Raw genomic sequence first — 13,224 nt, forward strand, 5'->3', positions numbered from 1 at the left:
CCTGCACCCCGGCCGCCTGCTAGCTTATGCCCCAAAATAATTACACGGACACTGTATTCTTTTAAACACTGCTTGGCCCATTAGCTCTAGCCCTTACTGGCTAATTCTGATATCCCGATCAACCCATCTCTAATAAACTGTGTAGCATCGGTCTTACCAGGAAAGATAAATCATGTCTGACCTGGCGGCTTGCTTCATCATCGAGTGCGTCTCAGAGAGCAGAGTTATTGAGTCTGCCCGGAAGAGGGGAGCATGGCGTCTCTGAGCTGACTTCCTCTTCCTCCCAGCATTCTGTTCTGTTTACTCCACCCACCTATGTTCTAACCTATCAGGGCAAGCAGTTTCTTTATTTAATTAACCAATGACCTTCTTCCATCATTATATAAGCAGAGTGGCCTTTCTTATATGGTTTATTTCACACAGTTCTGTTCAAGGTTCACTGATATTTTCTATGTGTCAGTACTTTTTTCCTTGTTTTACATTTTGAAAAAGATTCTCAAGTGTGCCAAAAACCAGCCATGAACTTTAGATAAACTTCCTGCTTTACTATGTCAGTGGTAGAAATTTAAGATATTAGCCAGCACACTACACTTCATTACTTTGAGTGACTGAATAATATTCTATTCTATGGAACTAGTACATTCATTTTATCCATTCAATAAATGCTGGGTTTTTTTCACCTCTTTACTACCTAGCATCTCAAATTGTCTATATCCAGTAGTTTAAGGCATATATTATACACATGGAATTGCTGATTTAAAATGGAATGATTTTTTATTTTCTTTTCTGTGTTCAAATCCTGCGTAATGCTATTTAAGAAAATCATAATGTTCTATGACTGGAAATAGACTGCGTGATTCATCATCTGAAAGAAGTTTTGGCCCTAGATATTTTGAACTTTGTTAACTTTCTAGAAAATAGGAAGTATATGTGTGTGAATGGATAGATAGATAGATAGATAGATAGATAGATAGATAGATAGATAGATAGATAGATAGATAGATAGATAGATGGAAGGATTCTCAAACTACATATGAATATCAAATGGGAAATCCTTTTTTAACAAAATCATATTGCTAAATCACATGACCACTGATTCTAATTCTAGAAACTATAGGAACATATATTGATGAAGTAAGTCTTACTGCCACATCTCACAATTTCCACATTCTTTCAATGTTGAAATAAAATTAGAGTTTCATTTTTTTAAAAAAAAAATATTTTCTATCTATCCAAAGTATGCTTGTGAAGACTCAAAAATCAGGTGGCTAGAAATGAGTATTTTTAATTGTGTCTTCAAGTTTATTCCATTGATATACTGGCACCTGCTTTTGTGCCAGTAGCATGTTGTTTTTATTACACTAAGTCTGAATTACAATTTGATAACTTCTATTTTGTTACCTCCAGCATTGTTCTTTTTGCTACAGCAAAGCTTTGGCTATCCAATGGTTTCTGAAAACCTAAACAAGTTTTAGGATTATGTTTTTCTGTTTCTGTGAAGCGTATCATTGAAATTTTGATATGTTCATATTAAATCTGTAAACTTCTTTTGGTACTATATCCATTTTTAATATATTAATTCTACTAATCAAAAAGTATGGGGGATATTTCCATCTTTTCATGTCTTCATAGTTTCTTCAGTGCTTTAAAATTTTGACTGCAGGCTTCTTACACTGGATAACTTCATTCATAGGATATTTATAGATATTTTAAGCTGTTATAAATGAGACTGTTTCCCTAAATATTTTTCAGCATTTTTGTTATTAGTATATAGAAAAGCTACTTATTTTCATATTGGTCTTGTATTCTCTAACTCTGCTGAATGTATTTATAATTCTAATATTTTATGCTGCCTCATTTTGGTTTTCTTATGTACAAGAACCACCTCCAAACAAGGATAAATTGATTTCTTTCCTATTTGTATTCTTTTATGTTCTTGTCTTATTCAATATAATACTTCAAGGAATATAATCAATAAGAATGGAGAAGGTGGGCATACTCAACTCATGGTATTACTACAAATACTATTTAGCTTTCTCCATTTTGTATAATGTTGACTGTAGGCTTGTCATCTTTTATATGCTAGTGTATAGTCTTACTATTATTGTTTTCTTAAAGACCTTTTGTCAGAAAGACATGTTAGACTCTGTCAAATCTCTTTCTGTATCTGTGAAATTTTCCTTTTATTTCTGCCCAGGAGTTTATTAATTTGATGTGTTACCTTCATAGATTTGCATGTCTTGATCCATAATTTCATCCTAAAATAAATTACAGTGGGTCTCAGTGAATGATCTTTTTGATGTGTACTTGAGTTTGCTTTGTAAATCTTATATTAAGATGTTTTTCATTATATTCTTTTGTGTTCTTATCAAGTTTCACAAAAAGATGATAACATTTGCTCCTATCATTTTAAGGAATATTTGTTTTACTCAGTTTTGGTTCTTCAATTCTGTGATGCAGTTCTGCAGTGGCTCCTACTACACCTGGCTTATTTTTCTTTGAAAGTGAACTTTGTTACTGCTTCAATCTCATTGCTTAGTTATATATATTTAACTTGCTTATATTCTTTTGATTTTCTTTGAATAGGATATATCTATCAAGACAACCATATTTTTTTTTAGATTTCCAACCTAGCTTTCACATATGCTCTAATTTCTTTGACATGGTTTTCAGTGTCTCCCTTTTTACATTTAATTTTATTAATTTGAGTCTGCTTTCTCTCATTTTGTTTATTTGGTTAAGAATTTGTCAATCTTGTTTATTGTTAACGAACCAATTCTTTGATCCATTGGTTCTTTGCATTCTTTTTATTTCCATTTTAATTCCTGTGCTGATATCCATTAGTTCTTAACCACCTACTAATTTTCAGTTTCACTTATTTTACTAAGAGCTTCAGGTGCAGTATTTTGTAGAGCTCATTGATTACTTTTATTACATATATTTATTTATTGGATGAGGGCATGTGTGTCATGATATGTATGTGAAAGTCCAAGGACAACTTGCAAGAGTTTATTCTCTCCTAAACTGCAGTTATATGCTCTTTATGAAATTGGTAGTGCCAATCTTTCTGGATTCTCTTCCATGGGATTCCCTGTACTCTGAGTCAAGATTTGTTGGAGACTTTAAACTTAGATTCTCTCTCCCTGGATAATGTCTAGATGTGGGTCTCTGCATCTGTTCTCATATATTAATGGAGGAAGCCTCTCTGATGATAACTGGTTAAGGAACTGCCCTATGAGTAAAGCCAATTATTTTTAAGAATCAAATCTTTTAATGATTTTACCCTAGGTCTCTGGGCATTTTGGTCTCTGCTTCTTGGTTACCCAGGTAGTGGCAGGTATAGATTCCTTCTCATGGAGTAAACCTTAAAACATATCGGACATTGATTGTCTACTCCCACAAATACTTTGCCACTATTGCCCTAGCATGTTTTGCAGGAGAATGGATTGTAGGTAAAAAGGTTTTAGTGGCTGTGTAGGTGTCCAAGTTTCTCTTTCTGTAGTCTTCAGAGATACCCTCCTGCACCAAAGACACTAGAATATAGAGGTGAAGGCTTCACGTAGGTTCCAGCTCAACTTCTCCATGAGTTTTATGGGTGTTATCATACAATGTAGTCCTGATGTCATTTTGCAGAGAGCAATCCTTTGTCTTAGCAATAGCTTGGGTTGTTTGGGGATTTCAGTGGGACCCCCTTGGCCAACAACTCAATTAAATGCAGCCCAGTCTTTATATTTGAAGCCTTGCCTGTCTATAAGAGATAGCCAGTTTAGACTCCTGTCTCCCCCATTGCTATAAGTCCTTATGGTAGAATAAAGTGTCCTTTGGATATATGCCCAAAAGTGGTATAGCTGGATCTTGAAGTAGAGGTATTTCCAATCTTTTGAGAAAATGCCATATTGATTTTCATAGTGTCTATACAAGTTTATGTTCCCACTATCAATGGAGGAGTGTTCCCCTTGCTCCATAGCCTCACCAGGATGAGCTGTCACTTGTGTTTTTGACCTTAGCCATTCTGACAGGTGTAAGACAAAATCTCAGCATCACTTTGATCTGTAAAAATGGTTTGTTGCAAATATTAGGAAATTGCATTTTTTCCTCAGACGACTCATCCCTGTCTGTAGTGGTTTAAATAGCTGTGGCCTAATGGAGTAGGAGACAGGAACTCACAAGATATCTTTTGTCATCCACACATGCTCTTTGGCACACATGTACACACATACACATATGTATTCACATATATACATATGTGCATACACACAAAAATTTAAAAACATAATAAGAATGTATGTATTAAATGGTGGTAGCATACACTAGTGAAACAATGTGACTGAAATAATCTCCCTGTTATTTAAACGTCTGGTTATAGTTTCAATTTCTTTGTCAGTTGTAGAGATTGTTTTCCTAGAGTACTTGCCATTTGCTCCTAAGCTTTCTTTTAATCTAGGCTTATAATTGTTCTAACTAGATGATCATTTTTATTTCTAAAGTGTCTCTTATCTTCTAACCTTCAGGTTTGTTTGTTTTAAACATCTTTCTTTTTCATGTAACATGTCTATATTTCTATTGATTTGGTTGAATTTTGTTAAGCCAACTCATAATTTTACTGTTTTTTATGTTTCTTTCATTTGCATTTACTGTAACTTATGTCTTTTTTTTGATGACTCTTGGTGAAGTTTGTTTTTCTTATATTTTGTGGAGGTGTAATATAAGATATAGTTACTTGGGAAAGAGTTTTAAAAATGCTTGATGCTCTTGATACTAGCTTTTCTTTCAATGGCAGGTAGCACTCATCTGAGAAGGCATCTAATAGTTTAATTTTCTTCACAGAATAGTTTTAAATTACTATTAAAATCATTTTTACAAACATATTTCACCAGTCCATTAATAGAATTTGTGAATTCCCTTCTTAGTTTTCAAATTTTCTTAACTATAATTACATGCAATCAATTATTGTGTTTATTTTAATTTCTGAGACATCCATTAGAGTGTTTATCTAATTCCTTTCTTATTTTAGTTTTTCACTTTTTTTAAAGTCTTTGGGATGGATGTATAATAGCTCAGTTGACAGAGAGATAGTACACAGGAAGCCTAAAGACATTTTTTCTAATCCCAACACTGCATGAACTGAGCATAGTGATACATTCTTTTAACCTCAGCACTCTGGAAGAACAGGAAGCATGTTCAGAGTTTGAAAGTCATCCTCTGTTCCATAGGGAGTTTGGGGCCAGCCTATAATACAAGAGACCCTGCCACCAAAAAAAAAAAAGGGAGGGTGACTTGATCGGGGGAGGGGGAGGGAAATGGGAGGCGATTGCGGGGAGGAGGCAGAAATCCTTAATAAATAATAAATTTAAAAAAAGAAATGAAATATAGAAGCCTTGATATGTGGAGTTTTAGTCTTAGCATGTCTTTGAAGGTTTGTTTTAATAGAAGACTCTTGAGACGCGGTTCAGATTAAAATGGAGATTGGTAAACAAAAAAAAAAAAGAAGAAGATTGTAGCCAAACACGGCAATATACTCCTGTAATCCCAGCTTTTTAACTGCTTTCTTTGTTCCTCACAAAGAAAATTCTTCCATTTATTGTGACATTTATTATGTCTAAATTGATGTCTCTCAGAAGAAGGGAGATTTATGGATTCCTTTGAATATCTGTCTGTTGTCTTCCTGTTGTAATCCTTCTAGATACTGTGTTGTTCAGCTTATTTATTGTATCATCCATCATTTCCTAGCACTGATTATAAAATATATTAAAACCGCAATGAAAATGATGATTAATATTGGCTAATCCTTTCAAACAATTTTCCTTATGTTACTCATTGGTAATATTGGCTAATCCTTTCAAACTACTTTCCTTGTGTTACTCATTGACTCTTTTTATTATTTTAAGAAATAACAAAACTAGGGTACAAAAAGATTAGTTTCCTTAAACGTAACATAGAGCTATGATTGTTGAATTGTGAGCGGCGGGCTACGTTCCTGGCACCCGGCCGCCTGCGCGGCTAGCTTTATACCCAAAATAATTACACAGAAACTGTATTCTTTTAAACACTGCCTGGCCCATTAGGTCCAGCCTCTTATTGGCTAGATCTTACATATTGATCTAACCCATTTCTAATATTCTGTGTAGCACCATGAGCTGGCTTACCAGCAAAGATTTTAACCTGCATCTGTCTGGAGTGGGAGAATCATGGCAACTCACTGACTCGGCTTCTTTCTCCCAGCATTCTGTTCTGTTTACTCTGCCTACCTAATTTTCTGTCCTGTTAAAGGGCCAAGGCAGTTTCTTTATTTAACCAATGAAATCAACACAAAAGACTCCCACAACAGATAGAAAGATGACCCTCCTCCATCATATGATTCCAATCCAGGCCACCCATATCTACATTACATGTTCCTCCATGATAATTAAATACATGTTTCTTGAACATATCAGTGAATAACAACCTAAGTTTTCCCATGTCTTTTTCTATGCTGCACTCTTGTACCTGTTTTCCAAAGCCACATTTGATCTTTTACATTCATCTCTATTAATTTATTTTAAATTTTGAACTTAAAACTTTTTGTAGTTTATCACCACCAAGTTTTATTAAACTAAGAATTTCCTTAATTTACTCAACATTCTTTTTCTCAATTGTAGTCTATCCTGGCATGAAATGGCAACTTGAAACATGTCACTGCACTTTATACTTTAATAATCTATCTTCATACCTTTAAATCTTTAGTTAGACTCTAGAAATTTCTAGCAAATAGAAAGCTACTGTTAAATAATAAGTAATATAATGGAACGGCAATAGTGACAAAAGACTTTATAATAGCTTTAGTGGGCAATTGCTTTACATATGAGTGTATTTACAAATGACTATGTTTGCATCTGACAAACTGAATTCAGCCTATTTTTATAGAGCCAATATTTATATTAGTGTTCTATGAACATAGAATATAAATGAAAAAATTTAGGATTTTATTTTGCCACCATGAGAAAAGAATGATAGTGTACTTGTTAATTTTTGTCAGCTTGACACCAACTATAGATAAACATCAGCTGAGAAATCCCCTCAACCAGATTGGTCTGGGAGCTTGTCTGTCAGACATTGCCTTGACTTGATTAATGTAAGAGGGCTAAGCCCAGTATGTGTGGCCCCAACACCAGGAAGATGGTTCTGGGTTCTGTATGAAAGCTAAGTATCGAGGGAAACATCCCAGTAAGCAGTGTTTCTCTGGCTCCTGTCTCTGCTCCTGATTGAGATCTTGCCCTGATGTGTTTCAACGATAGACAATGATTGCAAAGTGTATGCCAAATAAACTTTTTTTTCCTAACTTATTTTGATCAAGGTGTTTTATCACAGCAAAAGAAAGAAAACTAGTACAAACATAATTTGGTAATTTTCAAATGTCACCTCACAAATTTTTTGTAACCATTAAGTATTAATTTTGAGCGATGGTTCTGTTGGAGCAGAATTTATGATTTAGCTGTCAATTTCTCACAGAGTCAATGAGGTAATGACCAATTTAATGTATTATGTTCATTTTTTCTAGGTATTACGAGTCATTTAAGGCCTATTTTCTACCAGGTGGTGATCGAGATTTTTTTGTAAATCCTCAGTCTGGAGAACTCCCTCCATTTTACACAAAAGGAATTCTCATCGTTGTAGGATTTAAACCGAAAATGTACAGTAAGAAATATCAAGCAACACTTGTAATACAGGTAAGTTTAAAAAAACACAACTTTTAATTTTCAAAGCCACACATTAGGTATGGAATTAAGCAAAATAATTTAACACTAGGAGAAATTAAGTAATTACTTACAGTTCATATTATTAAAATCTGGGAGACTAAATGTAAGATGATTTGTATAGTAATGTAGCATCTTTTTTACAAAGTACTTACTCAAGGGCTTTAAAGTCATTTTTTAATTAAAAATGTTTTGTAAATTATGTCATTTCTGTAGAAGATAAAGTATTTTATTTAGCTCAGAGTTGAAGTAAATACAACTTTGAAAACTTATCCTATAAGGGAAGTCTTTATAGAATTTCATACATAATTTATAGGGAAAAATTTTGGGCTAAAGGCAATGTTCAAATTCTTTGAAAAACATAACTATTACTACAGTTTACTTTCTGTAGCATAGACATAAAGTACATGTTATCATTTTATAACGCTGCTGCCAAAGAGATCCCTAAAGGTTTGAATCAAATGGCAATTAATCACTGCCATTAACAGAAGAAAATGTTACTATTTTAATGAATACTGATGAAAATATAGTTATTGTTTTGAGACAGTTATTTTTCCATTGTTCTTAGATTTTATAGAATCTAAGATATCAGAAATAAAGCCTATTTTGCCTTGCTGCATATTCCTTATTGCCCCACTATTATTTCATTGCATATATCAAATCACTGATCTGAAAAATCATAGTTAATACACTGACCTCAAGTCCCAGTTTATGTCAACAACTTTTATACTTACTCTCATGTTGCAGTTCAAAAAGTCAAGTCATTATCTAAATTAAAATTATTATTTATACCATTGCCATTTTCAAATATTTAGGTTAAGCCGGACGGTGGTGTCGCATGCCTTTAATCCCAGCACTTAGGAGGCAGAGGCAGGCGGATTTCCATGAGTTCGAGGCCAGCCTGGTCTACAAGAGCTAGTTTCAGTACAGCTAGGACTGTAACACAGAGAAACCCTGTCTCGAAAAAACAAAAAACAAAAAAATAGGTTAAGTATTAAATCAGTAGTTACAACAATATTGTCTTTATTCTACTTCATTCAGAAATAGGAATAATTTAAAAGAATAGTTTTAGTTAATCTTGCCTAGACAAACCTCAGCAATCATGTTCTCATGCTTGTAATTTTTCATTCAACTAAGTCATCTTTAGAATGATTAAAACCTATTGTTTTCCAATCAGGAAACAGGACAAAAAGCATTAGCTTTGATAGGAGGAAGTTAAGTTGCTCCATTTGTTTTATCAAAAGTAATGATCCTACATTTTTGTGTTTCTTGGTTGTTTTTCTTTTTTGAAAGAAAGAGAGAGAAAGAATATAAAGTTGGGTGGGTAGGGAGGTGGGAGGGATCTGGGAAGAGTTTGGGGAAGGGAAAAATTATCAAAATATACTGTATGAACTTTTTTTTCCAATAAAAAAAAGTAATGATCCTGAGAAGTAGAAAATCTAATCAGTTTTCTCAAGTGACTATGAAAAAAAAAAAAAAAACTTGGTGAATACTGGAGCTGGCAGATGGCTCAACTGGTAAAATATGTGTTATGCAAATATGACGAACTGAGTTTCTAGCCCCAGATTGCTCAGGATTTATGACTGTGGCATATACGTGCAGCCCCACTATAAAAATGAGCACTGGAGCTCCGTGGCCAGTCAGCCTAATCTAATCACTGGGTTCTAGATTCAATGAGCAATCCTGGCTCAATAAATAAGGTAGAGTAGGTGCAAGCAGTATTGATATTTGATGCCAATCTCTGGCTTCCACATACATGTACACACAAGCACAGGTATCTGCACACATGTGCACAGATTTACACATATACTACACAAACTCAAAATGCCTTGATAACTGCCGTAACTATATAACTTGAAATATACGATGTATTATGGTTTTCTGTTATAACTATAGACACAAACAAATATAAATATATATTTTATATTACTTCTAAAGAAATATTTTTATTAGCAGGAAACAATAAGAAATGACATTGCAAATATGTATTTTCTTTTGTGTTTCATTGGAAGAAAATCCTTGAATGAGAATTTAAATTTAAGTAGCCTATATGTTACATGATAAGAGGAAATAAATACAGGAAAGGAAGTACTTGAAATACAGAAGGAAAGGAGATCAATAAAATCATTCACCACAGTGAGAAACTGAAAATTAATCCCATGAGGGATCTTGAGGAAATAATGTAGAATTTACACCTTGAAAAATTCATAACCATGATGGGCAGGAATATTGAGGTTTTACATACCACTTTACACCATTCCAATTATTGCCTGAGGATTGGACTCAGAGATGGTTAAGGATTCAATGCCAGCTGAAACACCTGGAGTTTCTGCGGAGGAAAAATTAAAGAGTTGCAAACACTAGCTATTGGAAATAGCATCAGACTTTCATTCAAATGAAAACACCAGAGAAGTGTAGGTGGCCATAGAACATATATGTTAGTGGATGACTACGAATTTTTTTATGTTAGAAATTGCCCTTAGCAGCATCTGTTGTTCATCCAGGAGGATCATTGTCTTCAGTTTCTTTTCAAAGCAGTGACATTAAAATATGAGAATTTCATTTTTTTAAAATGTTTTTCTTTTTGTTTGGTTTTTAGTAAATAGTCCAGAGAACTACTATGTTTGATTGGTTCCTTTTTTAAGCATTGATGCTTATGTCATAGGCATTAATGATATAGAGCTCTTAATTTATTCCTGGCTGGTGACATGTTTCAAGTGGGAAATGTGATTACTGCCAATACTGATTGAAGACCTGAGTTCAATCCCTTCCCTGCAACCCACATGATATTTAGGAGAAATCTTATTTTCACAAATTGTCCTCAGATTCCCACATGCACACAGCAGTGCATGAGCACACATGAGCAAGCATGTATGCAGTTCACACACACACATACTAAGTAAATCAATAATAGATGTAATACTTTATTCTTTTGGTATTTTTAACCCTGTCTTATTATATTTTAAGATAAAGTTTTGATAGAAGTTATAGATCATACTATACATATAAAATAGTTTTTAAAATATATAATTTTACATATTTATATTTTGTTTGAAGAAATTTAATCAGTTAAAACTATGACAGGGCAGGGAACCCTAATTGCTCTTCGGGCTGACGAGGGAGGGACTTGATTGGGGGAGGGGGAGGGAAATGGGAGGCGGTGGCGGGGAGGAGGCAGAAATCTTTAATAAATAAATAAATAAACAAAACTATAAATCTTAGTATTTATTTTGTGAAAATAACCTTGTTATTTTTATTTAGCTTATTTGGAGAAATGTCCTGAATAGCTTCCTTAAATCATACATAAACATACTGACTTAATCATTGTGAAGTTATTACAATCTTCATTAAAGTATATAAAATCTACTTGTGACTTTAACAATAATGTATTTTTATGTTATTAGTTCATCTTGAATAAACATGGTTGGTAATGCTACAAGTGTCAGGTAGCTGCTAATTGTTCTCACTAGGTGCTAGGTGTGGGGATAGATCCTTTCATGTAGCTCACCTGCATGCTGGCATGAAGCTCAATGAGTAGTACCCAGTTCTAGGCAAGGGCTAGAATTTCCATTTAGCATACTCCTTTATATTCACAGAGTCATTTATTTGTACTGTAATAAAAAAAAGTTTAGAATGGCATATGCATACCCTTCAAAATCTAGCTTTCTTCAAAAGATTTCACACATACCCTATGAAGTGCTATAATATTGAGCTCAAATTGTATTTTGCTCCTAGGTTTCATTGACACTAGATGTATAAATACTACAGATATCAGATAAAGGGCCATATGAGATTAAAATAAGGTCATGTTTGATGTGAAATGTATGCACCTACTCAGTATCCATTTGTAGATGCTGCAATATACATCTAAACTGGTTTATTGCAATATTCACTTGGCTTGGAGACTTTAAAATAATTTCCATAGTATGCATGGTCCAACCCCAGTGTAAAGCTAAAGCCTATATAAGAACAAATGGCTTCAGCAAATACTGCAGAAGCAGTGGACTTAACTGAAGTATAGTAATATCTGAATATAAACTTTGAAAATTCTAGTATATGTTAGAAACTATGTCTATTTACAGAAAAAATGGGTTTTAAAATATAATTCCTCTATAAATTATATTACCTGGATTTAGATTATAAATGTCTTCAATGATCTTATACCTCTCAGTATGTTTTTAATGTTTGATACTTTTGTAATCCAAAAATCACCTTTCTGTAATTTGCCAATTATTTCTGTGACCAAAGTAAAGTATTCATTTAGAAGTATACCTTGGAAGACCTTGTTTACTTACATAGCATATTTTTAGCTAAGAGATTTTCTTGCCAGTGACTGTTCCTTTATTCATAAAGCCAATGGCTTTACTTAATTTATGTCCACATTAAGTATTTTTCATTATAAATGCAACTTTACATTTTTGCCTTTTCCATACCACATACAACAAATAGAAACTACTACTAATAATAAATGTTTCCCTAACTTTTCTAGGTCTCTGTATATTTCTTATAATGTCTCACCATTTCTTAATTTTCAGACAGATGAAATATACTGGCTGTATGAAATAAATGGGTTACCTCCATTACCAAAATCAATGGCACATGTAAAAGCCAAAATTGATGCTAATAACAAGACATATGATAGCATGCCACCAATTCGACACAATTTTATTCGTGAAAATGCTAAACTTCGAAGCACAGCAGTATCTTCTACTATTAAAGGTGCTCCTTTAGTTAAAAAGCAAAAATAAAAAAATTATTAAACATTCCTTAGTCTCAAGTATAATTGAATGTTTTGGTTTTTTATCTCTTTTTGAGGGATAATCATAGTGCCCTTTTTTGGGCTTTGTTGCTTTTTTTAATTGCTGGATTTTTATATTCTTTTTTTTATTATTAAAAATTTCCACCTCTTCCCTGCCTCCCTTTTCCCTCCCCCTCCCCCCATTCCCCACCCCCACTTCCCTCCCTCTCCCTCTCCAGTCCTAAGAGCAGTCAGGATTCCCTGCCCTGTGGGAAGTCCAAGGTCCTCCCCCCTCCATCCAGGTCTAGGAAGGTGAGCATCCAAACAGGCTAGGCTCCCAAAAAGCCAGTACATGCAGTAGGATGAAAACCCAGTGCCATTGTCCTTGGCATCTCAGCAGCCCTTATGGTCCCCCACATTCAGAGAGTCCGGTTTTATCCCATGCTTTTTCAGTCTCAGTCCAGCTGGCTTTGGTGAGCTCCCAATAGATCAGCCCCACCGTCTCAGTGGGTGGGTGCACCCTCACGGTCCTGACTTCCTTGCTCATGTTCTCCCTCCTCTGCTCCTCATTTAGACGTTGGGAGCTCATTCCGGTGCTCCAATGTGGGTCTCTGTCTCAATCTCCATCCATCGCCAGATGAAGGTTCTCTGGTGATATGCAAGATATTCATTAGGATGGCTATAGGATCGGGCCATTTCAGGCTCTCTCTCTCCTCAGCTGCCCAAGGACCTAGCTGGGGACATCTCTTTGGA

The 13,224-nt window shown here is 34.2% G+C and overlaps 1 protein-coding gene across 1 annotated transcript in view; it reads left to right on the forward strand.

The window, feature by feature from the left end:
* Cfap47 (cilia and flagella associated protein 47) overlaps window positions 1-12,481 on the forward strand; it is a 316,226-nt gene extending 303,745 nt beyond the window's left edge. The window contains 2 exon segments of the mRNA XM_075957827.1: window positions 7,538-7,706; window positions 12,269-12,481. Coding sequence (XP_075813942.1) covers window positions 7,538-7,706; window positions 12,269-12,481 — 382 coding nt within the window.
* Window positions 12,482-13,224: the final 743 nt, after the last annotated feature.

Source organism: Microtus pennsylvanicus, chromosome X, assembly GCF_037038515.1.
Source record: "Microtus pennsylvanicus isolate mMicPen1 chromosome X, mMicPen1.hap1, whole genome shotgun sequence".
Taxonomy (NCBI): Eukaryota; Metazoa; Chordata; class Mammalia; order Rodentia; family Cricetidae; genus Microtus; species Microtus pennsylvanicus.